A 27,512-nucleotide genomic window follows, 5' to 3' on the forward strand; every position below is an offset into this window, starting at 1 on the left:
TGCATATGACAATGTTATTATATATATTCTAGAAGCTAAAATGTTGCAAATTGTAATCCCGTGGAAGCTTACTTCCGTTAAAGCAAATTTAATTCTCTTCAGAAAGGTAGAAATCATTGTGCGCGGTCATGCTGTGGTGGATGGAGAGTTGAGCAAGGGACTACCTCAGGGTTCTATCCTGAGCCCGATTCTCTTCAATAGCTATACGCATGGCATCGGCGGAATTGTTCTCTTCTTGAGACAAGTTTTCTTCAGTACGCGGACGACTTCTTCATGTATGCATATAGGAATGACCCAAACAATCTAAAAAATATTCTAAATTTAGGCACGAGAAACATCAGGACTTGGTTAGCGGAACATGGCTTGGATCTATCAGCTGGTAAAAGTAATGGCATAACCTTCTGTAGACGGTGAAAAATCCCAACCATAAAAAAATTAACACGGAGATGAGATACTACCTTTTACGACCCAGATTAAGTTCTTGGGAGTAATTCTGGACACTCATCTTACATGGAACTCATACATAAATCATATAGTAAACAAGTGTCAAGCCGGATTGAATACGTTAAAAGCAGTCTCGCGAGTATGGTGGGGGAGCCACCCTTTTATACAGAGACTTTTATATACTGCGTATATCCGGAGCCGTCTCGATTTTGCCTCGTTCCTTCAAGAACCATGTTCAAAAAAGAATCTCCAAAGACTTCACCGGATCCAATCCCAAAGTCTGAGACTAGTCATCGGAGCCATGAATTCATCTCCAATTAACAGTTTACAAGTAGAAGCTTGTGATCCCGCACTCGGTATGAGAAGACAATACTTGGCGGATAGATTTCTTCTAAAATGCTCTGTCCAAAAGAACAACCTGCTCCTCAAAAACGGACAATTTCTCCCTGACTGCGTGACATCCTCATTTTTTTGGTTTCATGAACCACTCCCTTTACTAGTCAACAGTTTTCATTTTTAAAAATCTTTCGAATCTAGCATTGTATCTAATCTAAAATCTATAATCTAATGTAATCTAGAATCTAGCATCGTAAAGACCTTCCCCTTTACGTTTTCCATTTAAAGCTTATATTTATGCCCCAAGTATTGAATCACATTCGGAGTCGAAAGCCACCTGTAGTCCACAGTCCCGATGTAGATTCAACTGTATTCTGTCGTCAAGATGGATAGATTGAAATATTATCTACTCTGATAAATCTCGGTCAGATTTGCCAACCCATACGGGTGCGGCTATATATTGTGAAGACGACAACTTTCAAAGATTGTACAAATTGCACAAGAATGCATCTGTATTTACAGCGGAATGTATTGCAATCCGAGAAACTGTCAAGTACGCCTTAAGCTCACAATATAGCAAATTCCTAATCCAGTTGGATTCCTTGAGTGCCTTACAAAAAATCGAATTCCCTCCATCCTCTTATCCCGAGGACAAGCTCTGCGTGAAAACTCGATTTCTTCATTCTTTATCATAGGCGTCTAATAAAAATATTGTTATGTCCTGGATCCCTAGCCATTGTGGTATTCCCGGGAACGAAAAAGTGGACGCCTTACTAAAGAAGGTGGTCCATTCCGGGGATCCTGCCTAAAGTAATTTGCTACCACTAGGTGATCTCCTTGTTATGACGAAGGAGAAGCAACTTCGTACATGGCAAGAATATTGGGTAGCCTCCTCCCAAGCCAAGGGTAGACATCTTTTTCCAACTGAAGCCAAATATAACAGAAAAGCCTTGGTTTCCCAAAGTAATTCTAAACAAGTTTGAGACATCCTCCATATGCAGAATGCGCATTGGGCACTGCTACAGCGATTCTCACTTGTTCAGAATCCGTTTTCGGAACTCTGCCATTTGCAAATGTCAACTTGATGAGGAACATTTAAACCATGTTTTTTTTATGCCATATAAATGATTGTTATCTTGATTTCCTTTCCAACCTCTCAGATATTAATATCCCATTCCCTATTCATTACTAACTCTCCTGTCTCCACCCAATGAACATGTAGTTAAATTTCTATGTAAATATATAGTTATAAATGGTGTAAAGCTGTAAACATATTGTATTATTATATGTGTATATTATATCAAATACGAACTTACTAACTTGTATATATTATATTACTAGCACATGTGTAAATATGTAAATAAAACAAAAAACAAAAAACTTGACACTGGCCAGAACACCCGAGTTGAGGGTGAAAAAGCCATAAAAAACGAAGAAGAAGAATATTTTGCAGGCGCGATCATTCATTTCTAAAGATTTGACGTTTTTTATTTCACAATTCCTTTCTAAAAGAGATTCTCCAACTCTATGGAAATATGTAGTCTATGATAATAATAGAATGGTTATCGTCGATTGTACAATCTCAGCGTTGATTGTTGTAGTCTTTAGAATCTATGCACGGACCAGAGAAAATAGTCGAATGATTTTACTAATCGAATGAATCAATTGAATGAACCGTTCGTTTCGAGGAGGTGGCAACGGACTTTAAAAAAAAAAATGAGTTGGTAACTTTGAAACAAATGAATCGATTACTTACATTTATTTTTTACGTGGTACAACTACTTATAGTAGGACCAATTTAATAGGTCACATTTGACACTTCATCAAAATTCAACAACATAACCTTGTAAGGGCGGTAATAAAATATTATTTATTTTTTCGAATTTGGAACTGCTCAATTGCTTAACTTTTTTCAACCACGATTACGTATTTATTGTAATAATGACAAAATAAGGTAATTTTGTGATTTACTTTCACTAATAAACCATTCTAAGCATAATAAACTTTTTCGGTTCTAAACGTCGTTACAATGTTGCATCAGTGAACCCCTTTTCTTTTTAAACACTAGGGATGTTACCCAGAAAAATCGAATGTTGATAGTTTTGTTAAATTATGTACTTATCTTATTTTGTTCTTTAAATTTACGATAGAAAATAAAAATGGGACAGGGATTCGACTTGTAATATTTAAAATAAAATGACAGTACCTATAAGTACTTTTTCATACCAACTGAATTCAATTCACATGTATTATGTTTGAAGTCCAAATCGATTCATTCACTTAAATCGATGTTTTTAAGCAGGTTACCTCACTATGAAGCTAAAACCGACAAATGTCATATGTGACCTATTAAATTGGCCCTACTCTAGTTAACTAAATTATACTTTCATTTAGTTATAATCCATTCGAACTTTCATTCGAATGAATTCAGTAATCAAATGCATTTGATTATTTTCATTCGATTGACATTTCTAGTACGGGCCTCGATCCGTGGTTTCTGGTTCAGTGGTTTATGACATTTCAAACAAAAATCGTTACCTATTTGAAAATATTACGTTATTTCTTATTTCTGCAATTCTACAGTCCTGGTTATTTTAAAAAATATTTGTGTTTTACTTTGAAGTTTTTGCTAATAATTGATATTGCAAATAGAAACTATTAATTATTTCTACCAGTAAAATTAAAAGTGATTAATTAAAAAAAAGTCAAACATCAATAAACGTTTACATTTCAAAATATTATTTATGAAATAAGCAGATCGAATCATGAGACGTTCAATCGAGTCAGACTCGGGAAAAATGAATTTACACAGAAGAGTCAGTTTACTTCGGAGATCAGAAGCTGGAAGTATGGGATCCGGATCGATTTTGAACGATGACACAGACGCCGATTGGAACAAAATGGGTAATTTTCAATTTCTTACATATGATAAACTAGCCCACACCAGCTCTAAAAACTATCGTGTAATTTTTATATGACTGTATAAGAGCTTTTCAACAACCAATTAAGCAACAAAATAACTTATAGAAGTACATAATGAAATTGAACATTTTAGCTGTAATAATTTATGATGCGAGATTTATCCTAAAAACTTACAGCAAGTGATATACAGAGCTAACACATAATAAAATGAATCATTACAATAATGACGATAAATGAGATTTATGTAGCTGTAACTTTCAACTGATGCGGATCAAGTTTACTAGAAGAGCAAAGACACCTTTTTTTATCCACGCATGCTTTGGCCACTTACGTACACTTTAAGTTTTTTCATCGAAGTACATTTTTCTGAATAGCATTTTCAACTCCTTTAAAAATATCTTCTCCAGCTGTCTTGCCGAAAATGCTACAAACGTCTAACTCTTAACTAATTTCATAATTGTTATCCTTCGAATAAAAAGTAAAGTAAATAGTTTCCCATGTTTCGCTATCGAATGCCATGCGGAAGCTAGCACGAATTGCAGTTTCTTTTACAGGATTTATTTTCTTTCATTAAAATTACTAAGAATTTCAACCGGCATTTCAAAATTGTATATTTTTATAACCGTAGGCTTCCTGTTATCGGAGTAACTCTGAGAATGCTTAGTCTCGTAATGATATTTCATATTGTATTCTTTAAGTAAATATTGTTTCATTTCAAATTATATATATTGCATTGTTACTCGACTCAATCATAACATATTGATATCCTCGCCCTTTAAATGTCCCGCACTCGCTATCTATTTTTCCTGTCTTTTCCATATCTATACAAATTCACAGAAAAGGTACGTAACTTCAAATCAATATAATGCCAATTAATGCTGTTAGGAGCCGGGGTTCTGTATAAATAGTACGCGCTGATTTTATCTTCAGACACTTAATTATTTCCCGGAATTGCTCTCCCAAAACTATTTTTGTGTTGTTTGAATAGAATAAACGTGTAACACTAATAATGAAGTTTTTATTTCGATAATAATTCACTTTTATTTTTTTTTTAAAAAAAAGGAATAACCCGCTAAGCCTCTATTTTGAGGCTTGTCAGCAGGTGGGATAGAGGGGATATGGAAGAAGGTAATGAAAAATACACCACAACACCCAGACCAATTGAGAAAAAAATCTTTCTTGGATTTTTTTCTTGCAACTGGCGGGAATCGAACCCGCGACGCCAGTTTCACAGATAGCCGTCTAACCAACTGCGCCACGGCGCCTGTCATAATTTAACTCTCACAATCAACACGCTGTATGACTTTGGTCACACGCTTCGAAAACTCTCGAAAGTACTTGAATCTTCCAGAAAGGAATCAGGCAGCAGAATTTTTCCCAAACGCGCTCTAGCTATGCTATGTGCTGCATACTTTTAGTATACTTTTAGTATACTTTTAGTATACTTTTAGTATACTTTTAGTGTACTTTTAGAGTCCACCTCTGCACTCTATACATACCTCTTATTTCCGGCTAGTCCAGAAATGAAAAATTGCGCGTAATTAAAATATACAGTATGTTAGTATGATAAGGTAGCTAGGTCTTGGTCCTTGGAATTCAGTGGAGTAGTCATTTTGGCTCCTAGGCTAAAATATTTGGAGACCCCTGGACTAGAAGAAGGGTAGTTTTTGTGTTAAGTATTGATAAAAACTCATGACAGTGTCAGTATAGTGTTTCATGTTGTCAATATACAATACTATCCTGCCTACGGTTATACCTGTTGAATGAGTTTTATATATCACTGGATGTTGAGTTTTGCACAATATTCTATTAGGTTTTTTTGAGCAATAAGAGAGGTGCGGTATTAAATTGAATCGTAAGTTATTACTTTGTTTTGATGAGGGTATCAGGGAAAATGAAATGTTTTCTTAAATAGCTGTAAATGATGTGCAGACTGTCTTTTAAAAAAAATCTATACAACTCAAATAGAGTATTGAAACCATCACTCTTGTCGTTGATAAATACTTATTGAAACAAAACTGATATTGGTGTCTGTGTTTTTAGAGTCGCAATGGTGGAAGAGACTAGATAAAGATCAAGATAGAATATCTGGAAACTTCTTTCCACCGAATCGATCAAATCTGGATAATATGGAAATATCAATTGAAGAAAGGTGGTATTTTATTTTTCCTTAAAAGTAGTTAATAATCCATGTTTCCTGATAGATTTTAAAAATACTTTCTCGACAATTATGTTTTCAATTGCATGTTGTATAAATATTTAAATAATTGTTTTTATTTATCATAAAAAATAATGTGTATTGCTATTTTTGGGTCAGCTGATTTTCGGGTGTCTATTTTTTCTCTCCCTTTAATCACACCCATTCCACTCTCCATAAATAATATTGGAGTTTTACCTACCATCAAACTCTTTTGTTTCTATTTATTTCTGGAGTTCATATTATGAGAGAAACATTAATTGTCTTTCTCGTTTTTTGTGGTTTTTATCGTCTATTCTTGGATCAATGTTTTACTCTATGGCCGCTTTGTCAGTTTTTGCCAATTTGCTATTCTGGTCATCATGGTTTTTTTCCTAATAAAACTCATAATACACCAGGAAGGTCTTACCCGGCTTCAGAAAGCAATAGAAATATAATAAGAGTTTTAATAGTACGTAGAACTCCAATATTATCTAGAGTCCATATTACAAGAGATCTGTCATTTCCGGGCGCCTTTATTTTTGTTGATATTTTCTCTTTTCCAATTTCCTCTCTTTAAGATATTATCAATCAAGTAATTTTCTAACCAACTAACTGATGTGACCGCTGAACGTGTACTGCCAAGCGTAGCTTCTACTCCTGCCATCTTCAGTGTGGTCTTTACCCATTCTCCTATTATAGTCCTTGTAGGTGCTTTTACGGGGCTCCTAGTGCTTATTAACAGGCTCTTAAGGTTATCTACTTCTAATCTTCGATCCTTTCAATGATTCTACTAATTTACTTGTCCGAAAGATCGGGTTTATGTTAATTTCCGGTGATTCTAAGAGCTTCCAGCTAGATTGCTGGTGTAACCGGGTGTTTGTCTTTGATCCAAAAGACAGATGTAGGATAATGGAAGTGCTTTCATCTTGCAGGTTTTCTTCTGAGATGTTTAGTAATGTCAAGTTGTGTACTCTCCGTCCTGATGAGAGCAGCAATACTTTTGCCTCTACACGAAATCTCGCATAAGGAGTTTAATTTATAGACAACGGGAAAGAAAATGAATGTTTCTCTCATAATATGGACTCCAGAAATCAATTCAGAACACATAATAAATTGTCTGTAATTCGATCAATAATTTACTTAATCATCTGTATGTTTGTTTATTGCAGTCATACAATAAGGATCAGTTTAGTGGAAGATGCTGAAAGTGAAGAGTTTTCTGTAGATTCGGTGAACTCTCTTCCTACTATGTCCCCTATAGGATTTGTGAAAAAAGAAGGCTTATTTAAAAATAAAGTGAAAAATGCATCCGGTAGGAAAACAAGAAAATCTCAACTACAGCCAGTTTCATTGCCTTTAGCTATTGCTTATCAGGAAGAAGAGAAGAAAAATGAGAGTAAAGATGTTGAAGCTCAACAGATTCCACCGCAGTCTCAGTCTAATGGCAAATTTGATGAACATGACGAGTCTGATAGAGATTCTAATTTTGATTCTTTACATCTCCGAAGCCAAATAAATTCTCAAGAAGAAACAAACGCTCGAGCTAGAAGTAAAACATTATTCAAAAATAAAAGGAGAGTTGAAAAATTAACCTTTTCCCAAGCCGTTGACTCTTCAACTAAAGCTTTAGATGATTCTGAAACTGTCAATGAAAACCAAACTATATCACAATTGAAAAAGCAAAAATCTAAAAAGTTATTTAAAAAGAGTACTAATCTCAAACATTCACTTTTTGCTGATGCTTTGTCAAACTTAGATTCTGACAGTTCGCAAATAGCTGAAGATACAAAACTGCGTACATTACCCATAAAAACACCAGATGTAGTAGAAAAAGTGAGACATACTTCAGATTTAATCGGGAGATCAGATCTGAAATTGACAGAGATTAATAAAGTTCAAACATCTCAAGAACGATCTTCTAAAGCTGCGGATGATTCTGAAACAGTTAATGAGAATCAATCTGAATTGCGATTGAAAAAACAAATTAATCCTTCTAAAAAGTTGTTTAAAAAAAGTACTAACCTAAGAAATTCTCTTTTTGCTGATGCTCTATCACATTTAGACTCTGACAATTCACAAACAGCGGAAGATGCCGAACTACTTGTCTTACCTGAAAAAAATTCCAATGTATTAGAAAAAGATCTCCGCACTTCAGATTCTACTAGGAGCAAAAAACTGCGAGTGTCTCAAGAAAATAAAAATGTTTCTAGAAGAAGAATATCTGAAAGTGAAAGTGTTAATCATGAATTTTCTCCATCCAGTGTTATATCTGAAACTATTAATTTTGATAAATGGAAACAACTGGCTTCTTCTACCATTCTCGATGGTGAACGAACTCCCAAGGTAGCCAATAAGTCACATTTCATTGGATCTAAACAACTTCTCACTACTAAGCTGGACATGTTGCATTCTGGTATAGTTGAAGAGAAAGAAACTGATGATACAAATACTCCTAAAATACTCGAAGAAGCAATCCAGACAATCCCGCTCGCTCGAGTGCGAGAAAATAGTATTCTAGAATTTGGAATGCAATGCGATAATAATAGTGCTCTTAAAAATCAATCTGAATTATGTCGAGGATCGAAAGTGTCTAGCTCTCCCGAAACCAATATGCCCGAAGTTGTTAGAAATATGAAGGTTTGTACTTGGTATTCAAAAAAATATTCTCACAATCCACACATTTTTATTACTTTTTAAAAAAATAATTTACTGTACAACTAATATTGCATATTTTTTATTACAGACTTTTACAAATATTTCTGAAATATATGATTTCGGTTTACCTAACAATAATGAAACAAGTCACTTGGAAGCTCCCATATTGCAGCAAAATTATTCTAAGCTTGTAAAACGACAATCTATCGGAACATGGCTAAAGCTTCAGGAGAGCGATGAGGTCTCTTCTCCACCACTTAGTCAAAGTGATATTGACCAACAAGTCATTAATGAGTTAATGGCTAAAAGGACAAATCCACCTGTGAGGCGTTCTACACATTTTGATAATCAGAGAATAAATAACACGACATTGGAAAATGATTCTTCTGAAGCAGAGATACAACCTGTTAAGGATTCCATCATTCCACATTTTGACACAATTGTTGACAATCATCTTGGGAATGATTTAAATAATTCAAGTGCTAAAGATGTTAATACAAGATTTGTAACAAAACATATTCAAGAACAATCGTCAGAAAATTCAAATGATCATGCGATCATTTCCGAAATTCAGCTTGTAACTGAACCAATTATTGAAAACATGCCTAATATTCAACCCGACATTTTAAACAATAAGCACCTTGTGAAAGAACCGAGTGTTAATAATATTTCAGATGCTCCCTCAGATGTTCAAAATATTACTCCCGAAATGCAGCTTGTTTTAGAGTTGGATAATCAGAGCATGTCAAATGTTCAAACTTTGAACAATTCTACAAGAGAACTAAATATTCAAAATACTTCATCATATAACTTATCCAACAATACTCCTGATATGCAGCTCGTCTTGGAGCTGGACAATCAAAGTGTAATGTCTAATGTTCAAACAGTTGAGAGAAATATTATAATAGAACCAAATTCTCAAATTGATTTAATAGCTGATACTACTACTTCTAAAGTTTTATTTAGTAAGGAATCAGATAATCACAGCATTTCAAAGACTCAAACTGCTGACAAAAATCTCACAAAAGAACTAAAGGCTCAACATATTTTGGTTGATCATTCTGTTGACATTCCTCCTGAAATACAACTTGTCATAGATGGTAAAAATATCTCGCATGATCATACTGCTGGAAATATTTATGAGGTACAACATGCAAAGGAAAATATGGCACAAAATTCAATTACTGAAACAACTGATAATGAGATAATTATAGAAAAGCCTAATGAAAACAAACCAGCATTGCAGAATACATTGAATGTGCAAAATAATTTAATTATGGAAAGTAAATCTACAAATACAAAAAAATGTAAGGCTAATATATCCATTGAAAAACACCCACAAAACGAGCAAGTGCTGAGCCCGACAAAAGTTCAACTTCAACTTACCGGTGTTACTTATTCTAAAACACAAACTGTGCAAAACCAAATGGTGAATGATGATAATGTAGATTCGGAAGGCAATGATCACATTGAAATGCTTTCTTCTGAACTTGAACCAAACAATACACCACAACAAAAATCTGTCAAACAACCAACTAGTGATTTATTTTTATCTGGTTCTCAAGATTTCAATAATTCTACAAATGCATCAAGGAAAACACTATACAGTAAAGGGAGAATTTCTGAGATCCAGTCGGAAAGTGTAAATTCAACCAATATTTCAACAAGAAACTCTTCAACTGAGCCATCTGGTTCAATAAACCAAGAAAGTTTATCTATATTTGAGAAAGGTCCAGAAGTTTCAAATAAAACTGCCACCTTAGAGGAGGGCTCTATTAGTCCAACATCTGAAGAAGAGAATGATAATACCAGCGTAGAAGGTGCTGGAGATTGGGCATCTTCTGTTACTGAAATGGATACGGTAGATGATGACAGTTTATCTACAACTAACGGTTCCAAAGTCTCTCATATTACTACCGCTGCAGAAATTATGACTCCAGATTCTATATTTATTTCCAATAACGTGTCTACCCGATCAATGATCACTAATAAAAACAATGAAATGAAATTTTCAAAGCCTAATCCGCCGACTAAAAGAAAACTTGATGAAGGAGTTTTAGGAAAAGCTTGCAAATGAAGTGATGTTGGAAAATACTAAACGGGCCAAGAAAGTGGTAATTGAATTGTTTATCAAAATTTACAATGCACGAAATCAATAAGTTTTAGCAAGCTTGCTTTAAATAATAATTCATTTGAAGTAGTTCAATAATTATAGTGGCAACTGGGTCTTTTTGGTATATATGCTATAATTTAATTATTTATTGACAGACTTATGCAGTCCATTCTAACAATGGTAAATACAATTTCTTATAATAAATACAGGTACTAATCAAACTAAGACAGGCGCCGTGGCGCAGTTGGTTAGACGGCTATCTGTGAAACTGGCGTCGCGGGTTCGATTCCCGCCAGTTGCAAGAAAAAAATCCAAGAAAGATTTTTTTCTCAATTGGTCTGGGTGTTGTGGTGTATTTTTCATTACCTTCTTCCATATCCCCTCTATCCCACCTGCTGACAAGCCTCAAAATAGAGGCTTAGCGGGTTATTCCTTTAAAAAAAAAAATTAAAGCTAGGACAAAAATTAAAAATTACTACCTCAAGACAAGATCCGGTCTATCTTCGTGAACTTTTAAATCTATAAAGACTTGCACCAAAAAAGTCCAGATCTTAAATAATAGAGTCAAAACTATGTAAAATTCAAAGTTACAAACCAATCAATTGACCCAAACTTATTTTAAGTTTATGGCGACCTGCAATTCTTGGTAACAGTCTACGATGTATGCAAGGGAATGGATTTACTGATGAATGTCAACAAATCGTACGTGTGATGGTTTTTGAAAGAAATGAAAGTATGACTAAATGTGAGATCACTGTGAATGGTACTGAAACATGTAGAGGAATTTGTGTATCTGGGAAGTATGTTAACTAGGGATGGAATGACTTAAAAAGACATTGAAAGGAGGGTGAGTGCCGGGAACAGAGTGAATGGTGCACTTAAATCAACCTTGATAAATAAATGTTTATCGCAGGATGCAAAATTAGCAGTTCATAATTAAGTCCTGGTGCCGATCCTGATGTATGGGAGCAAAGTATGAAATTGGAAAAACAAGGATGAAAGTATGCTGAATGCTGTCAAATTGCGATCTCTCAGGCAAATGTGTGGTAAAACTATGCATGATAGGTGTACAAATGTCAAGATTTGTGCATTATGTGAGATGAGCATTATTGATAAATCAAAAAAAGTTGTATGAATGTAGAGGAAGCGAGATATGTACGCAAAGGCAAAGTGATATGGCATTCTATCCTCTCTGCCTACCCTTACAGTGAAACTGCGTGATGGTTTGATTGTGTTATTTCTTAAAAATAAAAATACATTTAAATAAATATACCTACTACATACAATGTTAATTTTTGCTTTTGCAATTTTTATTTCTTCAGTGAAATTCTGAAAAAACATGTTTGTTTTTGACAAATATAATAAATGACATTTAAAATAAACTAAGCTCATAAACGATAAACGAACGATTCATGTTTTTAGTAAAAATTGCACTAACATTTTCAGTCTACCTGTAATTAATGTTTCTTTTTGTTAATATATTTTTCCAGGATGAAAGGTTTAAGAACAGATTAGATGTCAAATTTCGAATTCCATGTGTTGGGCAGAAAATTGAAAAACCGGTTCAGCGAAAGCAGAAACCTATTATTGGTGAAGTAAATATTTTACCTAAAGCTCGTGTTGCCAAACATAAGCTTGAGGAAAAAGTTTTAAAGAAACCAAAACTCTACATGAAAGAGCAGTGGATTACACAAAAACTATATCATTTCGTGGAAAAGAAGTTAAAGCCCAAGTATGTTTTACTAAACTAAATTGTCCATCTTTTAAAAAATAAATTAAATAAAATTGATTAGTGAAATAATGCGACATAATTTATGTATATTCTTTATTGACAAATTCATTGTGATATTATTTTATGGTGAATAGTTGTGATTCGTAACTTGAAATTTTTTTATATTAGTTTATCCACAAAATATTTTTTTTAAGAATTTATATTTGAAATATGTTTTTTTCTGGTAGAATTATGTGTAGGTATCAAAAAATTATTGTGTTCATCTTAAAAACCTTTTTTTTATTGGCAGTGTTGCATGCCGACTGCAGCAATCTACTTTTGCTTTAAGGTTTTAATGTATGTATTGTTAATTTATTTTAACTAATTCAGTCTGGTCAATATTTTACAGATATGGATTGAAAAGTCTTATGAAATCAGAAAAGTTCATAAAGCATTTGGCTACAATAGTCAATGTAGTGATGAAGAGTAAGAAGGACTATAACGAGTATGTTAATGTACTAAAGATGGAGATGGCAAGAATGGAGCTTATTGTTACTTATTATGACTTTTGTCATTTCATACATGAGTTTCTTCCTTTCCAGTTTAGAGTTAAGGTTTGTATACATATTATACACTACTAGTTTATGTTGTATTTGGTGATTTAAAGTTACATAATTATTATTCATGAAATGGAAAGAATCTTATCTTGTAATATTAGATTTTCATATGCAGACAAGTCTAGTGTTGGGAAGTTTTGTAATTTTTTAAAAATGTGTGCTAACCAAAAGGAGTTACACATTAAATTTATTTTTTCATTTTATTTCGATAGCGGTGTTTTATTTAAAATATATATTTTTTATAGTTAAACATTGATATTTGGGTTCTTATAATTCACCCAAATACTTCGATTTTTGGGTGCCATTTTCAACAAGATGTAAATAACTCGCTTTTAAAAAATGGGAATTAAGTTGGGGCAGAGTGGGTTTCGAACCTCGTATCTCTAATCCATGTCCCGCGACATTAGCCACCGGACCACAGCCCGATTTAAATTATCATACATATATATGTTACATTAAAATTATTTTGTTAATTTAACCAGCTTTTGTATTTTGTTTACAGTCGATACCTGCAGAAGGGCGTGATGTTCCTGAGTTTAAAGGAAAAGTATTTTCGCCAATTTTAAGAAAGAACAACTAACTAAATAATCTTAATTATGTTGAACTTAATAAATATGATTCTCTTGTAATTTGGCTAATTTCTTGTAAAACCTTAAAGTCTTAATTGTTGAAAACCTTCGGCACAAATGTTTTATATTCCTTTTACATATGTAATTGGATCATATTTTAACTCTTTAACTATTTTATGATAAAAATGCTGTTTGTTTGTGATACTACGCTGGAATAATTACTAAAATCAATATTTTACATTGTAGTGTGTTATCTGTTGGTAATGTTTAATATTTTCTTCTGCCGTATCATTGTCACTTAAACTTAAACATGTGAAATAAACTCAAAATACCCAAGTATAAGGAAATTTCAAATGACAAGATTCAGTAATATTATAATAGGTACTGGAGGGGCAAATAATTATTACTTTACAATTTTCACTAACTTTTTAGTAATTAAACATTTTGTTTTTATAAACAACTTATTGTTATTTCATCATCATTCCCCTTTCCGCACCTAAATGTGCATAGGACACTGCATTGGTACAACACTCACAGCTTATCTTGATCTTTTTTTGTTACTAGAAGGAAAGATGATCCTTCTTACTCTTCAGGGTCCAATTTTATCTACTAAGTAAAATTAAGTTTCCTGTATGAAAAGCAGAATATGCATACAATTTTTTCTTGTAAACATGTTCAGTTATAGGTTATGAACGAAGATACTTTAAATGTTCATGCAAATATACTCATTTTCGTACACAGATATCGTTTTTTCTTTATAGATAGTCGAAGATAACTCTGTTAACTTCCGTAATCGTAATCGGTAATCATGGCCCAGGTGTCAGTCCAGGAACTGTGAAATATAGCGCAAAAACACCTTTATAAATAAATATTTCATGTCAACCATGACGGGAATCGAACCCGAGGCCTTGCATGGTAGGCAAACGCGCTGGCCACTACACGAGCCCGACTTCGTTAATTAAGTACATTTATATTGAATGTTCACATTAAACAAATGTTTAAATGTGGAGAATATTATATGCCTACCATCATTATTTTTGGTAGTGAAGTCTATTTTCTTATCAATTGGAAATATTTATATCGACAGGATGCATAAGGGGCGTATACTATCGAATCTGCATTTTGCGAGGTTTATAGGAGAGCAAAAATAAAACTTTATCATTTTTTAAGAAGTTATCAGATACTGTAGTTTATTGGCAGGGATAGAGAAAATAGCATTCTATAGCATTTGACAGCTTCTTAAAAAGATCAAGTCAATATCTTTGCTCTTCTGTAAACCTCGAAAATGCACTTTTGAACTAATACCGTCAATATAGTGGGATGTTTTTTTTATTAATACACAGACAGCTTCTTTAAAAAATATTAAGCTTTGTTTTTGCTCTCCTGTAAACCTCGAAAATGCACTTTTGATAGTATACCGTCAATATAGTTAGTTGTTTTTTCATTAATATTTATTTTTCCAAGAATGGTCACCTGACAGTTCTATTTAGGGATGTGCGGAATCCTAGATTTAATCCGAAAAAGTATACATAGTTCCAAAAATCTAATTTTCGTAGAAAATATTGGATGGTTTGTATAACACCTATGTAGGTGGTACGCATTTTTAAATAAATTTTGAAACAAAATAAAACAGGGATCTATCAAAATGTCTAAATTAACATTATTTTGATAAAAAAAACTAAATTTTCATATAACTATTAACTACAAGGTACGAAATAATTATTTTTTTATAAATTGAATTAAATAAATAATAAACTTCATGGTCAACTAAACATCTGGGAACCGTTCTAAGAAAAACTCTATTATAAATTAAAACCAAATATTTTTTCAAAATGTTTATTTTATTTAAACAAAGATATGGGATTACCTAACTCATGAATACATAATAACTCATTCAATTTATTAGTGTTGAATATTCAATTTATTAGTGTTGAATATTCTCCTTTATTGAAAATGTATATTTGCCAGCAATTCATCTCCTTCTTCATCTTCTAGAAAGGAACTTACATCCAAAGCATTATTATCATTCTTTTGATTACTTTCTTGGAGAGGAATAACGCTGTTTACTTCAATGTTTGTCCCAGCAATTAAATTTCTTTTTGATGTGGTAACCATATAATTTGTTATGTTATTCTCTTTAGTTTCCTAAAATAAATATCACATTACATATTTACAAAAAAAAAAAAAATTAAAAGCTAACAGTAGCATACAGCTTGAAAAATAAATACAAATAAAAAAATGTAATTCACAAGGGTAGGGATAAGATTCTACCACGACAATCATGAGATTATATTTCTACCAAAACTACATTTTTTGAAGAAATTAAAAAAACCTGTTTATGGATTGGATTTATTTATCATCTTTTATCAAATCTGACTTAGGAGGATGTACTGAGTTGCAACAGACACAAGGGCCTGGAGGCTGTTTGCAAACACCACATATGAACCAACTAAGGAGCGGACATGGATGATGATTGGGAAATATGAGTTTGTATTATTATGTGCATATAGTATATGTGTAATTAGTAGTAATTACATAATATAAGTCAATTGAAAATTTACAAAACCAATGTTAAATCAGAGGATCTTAAACTTATAAAAATATTACATGTATGTACATTTATGACCTTTCAAGTTCCCACAAAATTGTAATAAAATTAAATATAACATTAATATGTAGTGCAGAGTGAGAGCAGGATTAAAGAGTTACTTAACAAAATCACTCAGTTGTATACTTAGAGTATATACATCTGTAGAGGGATAACAACACATTTTACCAATCCAATGCATGTTACCTATTATAGCTGACTCATTTTTACAATATGTTCTAAATGAGAGAAAGGGAGACAAAAAAAAATCTGTGGGTACGGTCCTCATTTTTTGTTTTGTAGTCGATTTCAGAATTTGTACGATGCTCATTTTTTACGTACGCGGGCAGAATTGCTTCGAACTGTCAAACACTCTGTCGTTATTTTGATAATTGTTTTACGTATTTAGTTTTAATTACATCAGAATTAATTATGCCGACTTGTGTTATGAAAGGATGTTTAAATAGAACTGGAAAAGGGAGAAAACGCTTCAGTTATCACAGGTATTTATCAAATATTATAAATTTTCACATTAATGCACCACAAACATTTTACTATCATTTGAGCAATTATTATAGAATTTGTTTCTGTGTAATTCAAATACCTTATACATTGGATTTATGTAATTTAAATTTAAAAAAAAAAATCGTTTAAATCCAAATATTTATTTAAATGTTCAAGAAATGCAAACTCGAAGACCTTTTACCGAGTCAACCGATATCTGGAAATAATTCACATTTAGAGTTTACTTACTTGTTTAGAGAGAGTAGTGTTTCCAAAAGTATCTTTACTAAGTCCAACTTCATTAAGAACCTATAAAAAAGCAAACTCTTTAAACAGACTAGAATTAACAAGATACTTCAAGATCAACACTGGTAAAATTGAGACATTAAATTTATCACTGCTTCCGAGAAACTATTAATACAATTAGCAAAGGATTTTAGAAAAGATAATATGCTCAATATATAAGGGAATGTTGAAGAATGAATATAATACAGTTTAAACTGACGAGAAAGAATCTGGCAAATATGTGTAATACCTGTAATTTGTTTTCTAACATTGGCCACATAAAGTCATCGGCCGTTCCTTTGGCAAGTAAATATTTGATTGCAACTCCTCCTTGCTGTCCGATTCTATGTGCTCGAGCTTCAGCTTGTGTTAAAATCTATGAAATAATTTAACATAATATTATTTATTAATAATTTTTTTTTGTATGAGAAGTTTAAAACAAATAAACTAATACCAAGTAAAAAATAAAGCCTCTGTAGAAAAAAATACAATAGTGCTTTTTGATTATAAACTGATTAAAGTGGATCATTATAAAGTTAATCTTAAATTAATAAATTTTTGATTTGTGACCGAGTTAGTACACAAGTGACTGATTAAATATTTACATTATCTTTTAAATAAGAACTATCTATTGTAAGCCTAAATAACTTTCAAGACTTAAATAACTTTTTGTGGAAAGCTAGGTGTGTATGCATGTAGTAACTTACCCCTGGGTTCCAGTGTAGTTCTGCAAATATGACTAACTGAGCAGCCGTTAGGGTTATTCCAGCATTTGCAGCGGTTATAGATAATACAGCGCATCGACACGATTCATTAAATTGAAATTTATCTACAAGAACCTAAAAATGAATGTAAGAATTCAACTTAATTTTTTTCAAACTTGGGTGTTCTGCGGTGTAATTTAACATTTTATCAGAGCATATTTGCCTGTTGTGATCTGAAAAATTGCATGTTTTGCCTAATTGGCCCTTGTAATACAATACATAATACTAAGGTTACACAGAATTCCAAAACAGTGTCAAAAATAAACTTGAATCAATAAATGCACGACATGGAAATAAACCAACTCTCTGAAAAAGTAATGTCCACCCTCCATACTGCTGTCAAGATATGGATAGATAGATTAAATCTATTAGAAAAACAAAAGACTGTAAGCAGAAATACTGGCGAGTATACAATTCTAAATAAAACAATTTGAAGACAAATTAGGAAGGATATTAGAAGATTCAATACGAAATACATCACAGAAACTATTGAAAGAAACAAAACCATAAAAGTCCTAAAATCAAATTTGTGCCAAAACATAAATAATGTAATACTGATAAAAAACGGTGAAACCATAAAAGATAAGGAGTCTATAGCCAAAACGGTGAAATAATTCTACGAAGAGCTGTACTCCACCAGCCTAAGAAATCCCAAAACTGAGAACAATACCATATTGAATACGGGATCTGAAGAGAGGACCAAAACAAAATAAAAATAACTTTAAATAGCATGAAAAACAACAAAGCTCCTAGAGAAGACGGGATAAGTACAGATATGCTGAACATTGGGGGAAATAAATTGAAAAATGACATGCAAATATTGTTTAATAAATGCCTAGAACCAGAAGAAATACCAGATGGTTGAAAAAATGCCAAAGTGAAACTATTATTTAAAAAAAGGGACCAAGAAAATCTAGAAAATTATTGGCCAATCAGTTTTCTCCCTCACATATACAAACTGCTAAAAAACCGTATTACTCCAAAATTAGACTTCTACCAACCTATTAAAAAGGGGTTTTCACAAGGGTTTCGGAACAATATACCATATCCAATTTATACATTTGCTTTTAGAAAAAACCACAGAGTATAACATTAGCTTACACATGGCTTTTATTGATTATAGTAAAGCACCTAATTCTGTGGATACCCGTAGCGCCCTTGAGGCGATTTTCACAAAAATGGCGCTATATAAATTATCCAAACATTATTATTATTATAAGTGCACTTGAAAATGCCAGGATTGATTCAAGATACATGAGGTTGATCAAATATATATATGAAAATGCTATCATGCATGTAAAAGTAAAAGACGATTTAAAATCAGAGTAAATCAAGATCAACAGGGGTGTAAGACAGGGTGACACGATATCTCCGAAACTTTTTGAATTAGCCTTAGAAGACATTTTCAAGATGCTATATTGGAGTAATAAAGGCATGAAAATAGACAGTATGTATTTAAATCACCTCCGTTTTGAAGACGATACAGGAATAATAAGTGAATATGAAAATGAACTAGAAACTATGGTAAAAGAACTATACGGAGTTTTTAAATATATTGGCCTTGAAATGAATGTAAACAAAACTAATATTTTGAGTCCAAAATACAGCAAGGTATGTACTGGAAGTAAAACAATTAGTGATGTTGACGAGTACATTAACCCAAAATCAAATTGAGAAAAGAAAATCAAACTGCAGAACTCCTAAGACGAATCAAGTCAATTTGGGCTGGGCTACTTTTAAAAAGCTGAAACACGATTCGGAACAAGGAAATCCCAAACTATTTGAAGGCCAAAGTACACAATTCTTGTGTTCTGCCAGTGACAACATATGGCCTTGAAACCATGTCATGCACTGCCAGAAGTGCCCACAAAATTAAGTGCAGTCAGAGGTCAGGTCAGAGGAAAAACAAATGTTGGGCGCCTGGGAGACTGAATAATTAATGAGGAAATAAGACGCAGTACAAAGGTGACCGATATCTCAGAAAGAGTGGGAAGACAAAAATGGCAGTGGGCAGGTCATGCGTGCTGAGATAAGAAATTGATAGATGGACCCTCAGAATGCTAAATTGGATACCCTACGAAAATAAAAGGAAGGTGGGAAGATCACGGAAGAATATTTTTAATAAATTGTGACGGAGGCATTGAGAGAGACTAGGGTAGAGAAAGTGTGTATTTTTTTTCTATATGATTTATGGTTGAAATCACTTGTCCAAAAAAGTTATTTTAAAAGTAAATAGTGTGGCTGACAGAGTCCCCCAGGACTCTATAACAGCTGCGGGTGAAGGTGGATTTTCTCCCTCAAAGACTACAGGGGAGATGAACTGACGACACTGTTGAACTCGTCGGACATGGGTGGAAACATAGTGCCCAGGACAGAGAAACATGGAAAAAAGGGGCCTATATCCAGGCAGTGGAGAGAAACGGGCTGATAAGTTATTTTTACTATTAAAACAGATTTATTAAAATAATTTTATTTTTTTTATTTTCAAATGATGTGTACATATTTATTAAGGTATTAGTTTATAAGAATTACCATGGAAAAAAATCACTCACGGTTCTATAATCCGATTTCGTTGATCCATCTATACAAATGTAGTTAATTCGACATTCATCCAAAGTGTGACAAATTGCTTCTAATACAATCCTGTGATGCGCAAATATGATGAATTTTTCGTTTCCAGAAAGAACATCTGATACATATCGACTGTAAATAATAACATAACAACATTAAATAATATTATTACAATATTTTCAACGTGTGCACAGCGAACGACAAGGCTAAACTATTAGTATATTTACTGCAATTTTTTTAAATGGGAGAAAGTATGTACATATGTACGCATCCTTTAAATAAAATTTCTTCAGTGAAAATGGATCAGATAAGTTTAAATAAATTCAAATTATTATTATTAAACAAATTTACCACCAGAACATGTATGTATGTATGGCATACAATTTATAAAATTTAAATCTCAACAAGCGACTTTTTATGTAAACCAATAAGTAAAGTAATTTAAATGAACATAAAATTATTTCCAACTTCAACTGAAAATAGGGTCTAGATTTTCAACCGCCCATGGGCTCTGTAGATGCAAGACATGTTAGGATATTTATTGTGCAGCTCCCTTGAGGTGATTTTCATAAAAAAAGTCACTTTATAAATTATCCTAAATAAATAAAAATTGCATTACCAAATGGCGGGTATTTTAACTTTTGCTGTTTCACAGAAGAATGTTAAGAGGGCTCCATGTTTTTCGGCTGATTTTTTCCGTTTGTATGAATCTGCCAACTGACTTAAGCCCTGCTGTATTTCTTGTGTCATTCTTAAAAGACTTGAATCCAATAATACCGATTCCCTGAAATATATCAGAAAAAAAAATAAATTATCACTTAAATATTTTATTATTTTAAATAGTTAGCGTCAAGGTTCCGACATATTAAGAAGGTCTCAGAGGGCAAACAAGTCACCATTCGTCAGCTGGTAGCTGTGACACACATGTGCGTCCATTAAAAAAAATGTGTCTCAAAACTAGACTTTAAAGGTAGTTTTCTTTGTGTCTTTTGCACATAACATTTTCATATGGCATGGATTTTACTGTAAACTATGTGTATTCTAGTTACATCTACCAGTATCACCATCATGATCAAACTTAGTAATTCGTGTTTGTTTGTGTAGAAAATCAAAATGATCACATAGGGTACAATGGATCAAATAACCGTAGTACACAGTGAATCATGATTTACTGTATACCTAAGCTATTAGAAGTACTTTTTATGCTACCCAAATATTTCCTAGTGTCTAAATACATATTTATTTAGTTGCAGGATGGTTCGCCCTAAAGCTGCGACGTGAAAAATAGGCCATCGCACATCAACTAGGATGAAAGAAGGGTTAAAATGTGTGAAAAAAGTTAAAGCATCAGAAAAGTAGGATGCAAAATGAGCCGAAGAAAAGAAACAAATAAAAAAAAAAGATTTATTGCAAAATGATACAGGTGATGAAAATGAAGAAATAGAATTGCAAGATATTGATGATGATTGTAATTATTGGTGATGCAATAAAAAATGAAACTAGGATTACCGAAGATGATATCAAAATCAATGAAGCTGGGATGTACCATGGGAGACAAAAAGATAGATATAATATGCTATGCAGATGTTGTCATAATAGCAGACTCCGAAGATGATCTCCAAAGATTATTGCACAAATTCCACACATCCTCTTAACGATTTGATTTGAAAATCTCCATAGATAAAACCAAAAGCATGGTAGCCTCAAGAGAGCCAGTGCGATGCAAACATGCAAGACAATAAAATAATAGAGCAAGTCATGCACTTTAAGTACTTGGGTGTTAAGATATCCAACAGTAACGACCTTCATGAAGAAGTAAGAGAACAAACAAACAAAGCCGCCGTTGTAGCTGGATGCTTAAGAAATGCATACGGCATTGAAACAAGGGCCGACACCACTAGAACAAAAAGCTTCCTAAGAAGCAGTGAAATAAAAACCCGACCCATTGCGGGAACGACAATCCGAAACAGAGTAAGAAACTTCAAAATAAAAAGAATCTGCGACGCCAAAGATGTTGTGCGATGGGGAAGATCAAGAAGATGTTTCTGGAGAGAGCAGATTCGGAAAGAATGGTGAATATAGTGCAGGTGCGAAACTAGTTGGCAGTAGCCCACCAAAAAAATGGCGGGACAGTTGGATATTTGCATCCCAGAAACAGGCTCCGATAATAGGAATATTCCAATGCCTAGGCGTAAACATGCAAGAACATCTAGCCGTAAAATGTTACTACAGTAAAAAATAAATTTAGTTATTATATTTTGTCTGTTTTACTATATTTCTGAGTGTACGTATCGAGAGCGGACTTGAAATCGCTCAGTAGATAAATACAGAAGATTGTTAAGTATACCGTCTTGGTAATTGTCAAAAGTCATCGTGTTTAAGCCAGCATTTTTTGCTTGAATTGGGATTTGTTGGAGTTTATAATCGCTTTGAAGTGGGCACTTTTTATTACAGAAGCCTATTTAAAATATAATGAAGTACGGAATGCGGACTAAATTTTCGGGGTCATTCATTGGTTCTAATCGATCTTATGATGTCAAGATGACAAGTCGGTAAAACATACAGAGGTAGATTACCATCTCGATATATACAGATGAAGATAGCATTCATAATTAATAAATAAAAACAATAGTAAAATTTAACCAACAATGTCATACATATGAAACAAGGGATAAAAAAAAAAGATAAGATTACCAATGAGGAGAAAAACAGAATCTTAAAACTCATTGTACAGGGGATTGAAGCTGTACAAAGAGTTACCTGAAGAAATAAAGGAGATAGAAAAGATCGAAATATTTCAAATTAATTTGAAAAAATGTTATTGAGAAATTTTTATAAAAAAATTGTAATTTTATTAAAAGTTTATATTAGTTCTTAAGACGTTATGAACTAACTTAATAAAGCATACATTAATAAATAATTGCAGCCCTGGAATACTACATATGTTTTTTAAGAATGAAATCCAGCAAATAAATATATATGTCAAAAGCGAACGCCAGGATGCCTACGCTAACACACATTTTACACCATGGTCACCATATGAGCATAGGCAACCTTACTTGGCGACTGGTATATCACTAGACAACAATCATAGTACTATTTTTCTGTTGATTTCTGTATTTCAAATATTCTTTAAACAATACGAAAGTGTTTTTGTTTGATATTTTCAAGCATTTTTTTATTGTTATTTTATGTTACATTCGGCCTCGTGGTGTAGTGGTCAGCGCGTTTGTCTACCATGCAAGACGTCTCGGGTTCGATTCCCGACATGGATGACGTGAAATATTAATTTAAAAAAGCGTTTTTACACTAGAATATTTCATAGTCCCTTGACTGGTACCTGAAGCGTAGGACTGATCATCTTACCTTCATGTGACATAAATGATTAAGATACAGTGCCCTATGGACCATAAGGTGCGGAAAGGGAACGATGATGATGTTACATACGTATTATGTTTTAAAGCCATTAATTTCATTGTCAATACCGAATTTTGGAATTTAAGAGTTATTTTATTTAATGTTTGACATATTTATTCCATTTTCTGTGCAAATGGGCCACTGCTGACTTAGACTTAGATTTATTAGTGACTCAGAGTAGTGTAGATCGTTTCCCATATTTTTAATAAACTGTTATAGCTCCTTATATTGTTGGTAAATCTATACAATGCAGTCCAAAAATAGGATAATTACAGTGCTACAAATTTTAGCTTTCGTGTTCAAACCATCACAAAATTACAGCCCTCCAAAAAAGGACGATCCACTGTTGGCACCTTCACTCTAAATGAATGCTGATTTTTTAGTAAGTTAATAAAATACCCACCTAGTTTTCTCTTTTAAATCCAGAACCTGATCTTTTGTTCTTCTTATTAAGAATTTTTTCGTTAATATAATTTGCAATTCGGGTAAATTTGACTGGCCATTCATATCCCAACCGTAGTTAGTTTGTTTGCCGGCACAATATCGTTTACCTGTAATAAAATAATAAATTACAGAAGTCATTCATAATCCTCAATTTTAAACCTATGTAGCTTTTCGCTAAACAAATATAACAGGTGACGAATCATAGTATTTCCCCATGACAAAACTACTTATCTTTTAAATCCTCGCTAAGTATTTTAAAACATAAATGATAGATTTGATTAGTACTTTGTTAGCTAATAAAGAATGTATTTTTATTTTTTTACAGAAAAAAACAATTAGTTTTGATAAACATAAAATAGTAAAATAAATACATAATGTACCTATTAATTTTCTTAATATCATTTGTAGTTCTGCCATTGAATCATGTAGTTTAAATTACAAACAACCAAGATGGAGAACATTTTTGAAAGGGGAAAATAAAAATCACAAAAATGTACAAACTTGTTAAATAAATTTGATTTGGAAAAAGGGAATGTATCAAACAATTAAAATTATAAACAATTTTTGTCTGTGTATTTTGTGATGTTAACAACCTTATTTCCCTTAGTTGATTTACCACTTTCTCCATTCTTGAAAGCAATTTTTTATATTTATTTTGTTTGTACAAGAAAAGTTTTTTGGCTTATATATTGTTGTGATATATTTAGTTATAAAGGTGTTAAACTTGCAGTTTCTTTGTTTTTCTTACTATGTGCTTTTTTTAAAGTATGTTAATATTATTTATGTCACAAATTGAGTTGCAGTAACTCCTGGTAATGTAATTCATATGTATTATACTTTGTACTATGTATATGATTTATACATAAAATAAGATAATACCCACCATATTCTGTAAAGTTACTAAAAAAATTGGGGTCTATAATGTTCAGTTGTGTGTAAAGTTCACTTGGTCTAGATAGAGCTGGTGTACCGCTTAATAATATAACTCTTTTTGCCTTTTTAGTTAGTTTCATTACACACTCTGTTGATTGCGCTTTGTAAGACTTCAGGAGGTGGGATTCATCCTAAGGAAACAACATAATTTTAGTTCAAATAAAGCGAGCAAATTGTTTGTATCTGAACAACCACAGCATCGATACATCTTCATGACAAAATAATAGTATTCAGCTGTGCTATGATAATTGGACATTCTAAATCTAATAGTAAAAAATAAATGAATGCAATGTGTTCATTTCAGGAAAAGTTACTAAAAAATTTGGGGTCTATAATGTTCAGTTGTGTGTAAAGTTCACTTGGTCTAGATAGAGCTGGTGTACCGCTTAATAATATAACTCTTTTTGCCTTTTTAGTTAGTTTCATTACACACTCTGTTGATTGCGCTTTGTAAGACTTCAGGAGGTGGGATTCATCCTAAGGAAACAACATAATTTTAGTTCAAATAAAGCGAGCAAATTGTTTGTATCTGAACAACCACAGCATCGATACATCTTCATGACAAAATAATAGTATTCAGCTGTGCTATGATAATTGGACATTCTAAATCTAATAGTAAAAAATAAATGAATGCAATGTGTTCATTTCAGGAAAAAATGCATGAAAAAAGTGTCTATTTTATGGTGGAGATAAATTCTCATGTTTTTTAACTTAAAAGAAATATTTGCGTTCTTATGATTTACCCAAATATTTAATTTTGAGGGCCATTTTCAACGAGTTGTAAATAACTCACTATTAGAAAATGGAATCGAGTTGGGGTAGAGTGGGATTCGAACCGCGGACCTTCGGTCCGTGAGTCCGAGACACTAGCCACAGGACCACAACCCGATTTACTTATGTTTGACCATTAGATTTAGTGTCTGATTACTATAGCACCCACCCTAGTTGTTCTCTCATCGAGGTAAATATATACCTACCGATGACATTATTATAATATGTTAGTGTCCAACACTCTTCATATGTCAATGAAATTAATGTTTTATTTTATGAAACTTACCAAAATTACACATCCAAACTTCTTTTGTACAAGTATGTCATTAAATAATACAGACATTTTATAACTGGTAATAATTATTCGAGACTGGACATCCATTATATATTGCTTTTCTTTCCCAGATGAAACTGATACCACATTAACCATGGGAATTGATGGTAGCAACTCATGTATTTTGCATTCCCACGTTTCTCTAAAATGGAAACATATTATTTAACTACAAATAAACTACCTTATTAAACTTTTTTGATTTTCGCAATGGCAAACGCTGAGGTGTGAGAAGGTGCATTTTCTTAGTGAAACATTTTTTTTTCTTTTTCAAATGTGGGCACTTTTTCCGTGATTTCTGTCTCGAACTTATCAATTAATGATGCGTAGTATGCTCCCGTTATAGTTTTTCCTTTTTTAGGTAATCTATGAAGATAACTCCATGACTATAACAGTTGCCATCACTTTCCCAGCGAAGGAACAGTATATGCCTTTTTTGGGGCCGATTACCCCTTCGCAATCCACTGTTTAGACTGATTTTTTGTTTCTGGCGTTAATTAATCGGCGCCAAAAGTCTGGTCTATTGCGCCTTAACTGCGCCAACCGTGCAAATGTTAATTCGAACACGTTTTTGGTCCAGAGTGAGCAAACACGGCACCTAGCACACGGTCAGCTTTTTCATGCCTAAATCTTGTTTTAATATGCAACAAACACGTTCTTTGGACATGTTAATAGACCGCTATTTCTCTAACCTTAATCCGACGGCTGTCCAGCACCATTTGGTGAACTTGGGCGATGTTATTTTCAGTGGTTGCAGATTTTGGCCGTCCCAAACGTTCATTGTCATCCAAGCTGGTACATCCACGTTTAAATTCAACTACCCAAAATTTTACTATGGTATACGAGAGTTCCCGTACACAGTGTCAAACTCGCCTTTAATTTGCGTACACGTATTGCCTTTCAAAAATAAATATTTAATAACAGCTCAATATTCGATTTTTTCTACTTTTACAAAAACACTTCTAGAAACTCACTTAAACGACTGTCAAAAAATAACTGCACGTCAATAACGGCCAAAATTTTTATGCGTACCTTTCAACGCATGCGCAAACACATTCCCCAATTTTCATTGACAAGTGCTGCCATTTTCATGCTGAGGTCGGAAACATTTAATACAACCCTCGTATAGTAGCTCTCTTTTCATAATGTGTTATTTATTTTTATTATTTAATATTTTTTATAAATGGAAACAAAATTTTACAATTTAGGCAAAAAGTACAAAAAAAAAACAAAACAAAATACCACACCAAAAAAAAAACCTCTTGTGCTCGGTATGGGAAAATTTACATTATGTATTTATAAAGTTTACATTATTTATTTCAAATTTGCACCTATTTGAGGTGCTTTTACACAACATGA

At 32.7% G+C, this 27,512-nt stretch overlaps 2 protein-coding genes across 2 annotated transcripts; one reads left to right on the forward strand and one right to left on the reverse strand.

The window, feature by feature from the left end:
• The first annotated feature begins 3,095 nt into the window (after positions 1–3,095).
• Positions 3,096–14,286, forward strand: LOC148278063 (uncharacterized). The gene is made up of 7 exons (XM_088231948.1): positions 3,096–3,684; positions 5,746–5,854; positions 7,051–8,518; positions 8,625–10,650; positions 12,140–12,381; positions 12,770–12,974; positions 13,480–14,286. The coding sequence occupies exons 1-4, from the start codon at positions 3,546–3,548 to the stop codon at positions 10,611–10,613; spliced, it is 3,705 nt and encodes a 1,234-aa protein (XP_088088074.1). The 5' UTR covers positions 3,096–3,545; the 3' UTR covers positions 10,614–10,650; positions 12,140–12,381; positions 12,770–12,974; positions 13,480–14,286.
• A 1,082-nt stretch (positions 14,287–15,368) lies between these two features.
• On the reverse strand, positions 15,369–26,463 carry Marcal1 (SWI/SNF-related matrix-associated actin-dependent regulator of chromatin subfamily A-like protein 1). The gene is made up of 9 exons (XM_088231949.1): positions 26,109–26,463; positions 25,002–25,182; positions 24,078–24,225; positions 20,877–21,041; positions 20,239–20,389; positions 17,630–17,761; positions 17,173–17,298; positions 16,887–16,946; positions 15,369–15,691 (listed from the first exon to the last, which is right to left on the reverse strand). The coding sequence occupies exons 1-9, from the start codon at positions 26,250–26,252 to the stop codon at positions 15,491–15,493; spliced, it is 1,308 nt and encodes a 435-aa protein (XP_088088075.1). The 5' UTR covers positions 26,253–26,463; the 3' UTR covers positions 15,369–15,490.
• Positions 26,464–27,512: the final 1,049 nt, after the last annotated feature.

This window comes from Micrasema longulum, unplaced genomic scaffold (genome assembly GCF_059751315.1).
Source record: "Micrasema longulum isolate JH-2025_06_02 unplaced genomic scaffold, ASM5975131v1 h1tg000934l, whole genome shotgun sequence".
Taxonomy (NCBI): Eukaryota; Metazoa; Arthropoda; class Insecta; order Trichoptera; family Brachycentridae; genus Micrasema; species Micrasema longulum.

Excerpts from the sequence above, each read along its gene's own strand:
- LOC148278063 (XM_088231948.1), top strand. The coding sequence starts at position 3,546 with ATGAGACGTTCAATCGAGTCAGACTCGGGAAAAATGAATTTACACAGA. Across the intron at positions 5,855-7,050 it reads GAAATATCAATTGAAGAAAG|TCATACAATAAGGATCAGTT; the intron begins GTGGTATTTTAT and ends TGTTTATTGCAG. Across the intron at positions 8,519-8,624 it reads AAGTTGTTAGAAATATGAAG|ACTTTTACAAATATTTCTGA; the intron begins GTTTGTACTTGG and ends TTTTTATTACAG.
- Marcal1 (XM_088231949.1), bottom strand. The coding sequence starts at position 26,252 with ATGGTTAATGTGGTATCAGTTTCATCTGGGAAAGAAAAGCAATATATA. Across the intron at positions 25,183-26,108 it reads AGTTTGGATGTGTAATTTTG|GATGAATCCCACCTCCTGAA; the intron begins GTAAGTTTCATA and ends TTGTTTCCTTAG. Across the intron at positions 17,299-17,629 it reads AACTACACTGGAACCCAGGG|ATTTTAACACAAGCTGAAGC; the intron begins GTAAGTTACTAC and ends ATTATTTCATAG.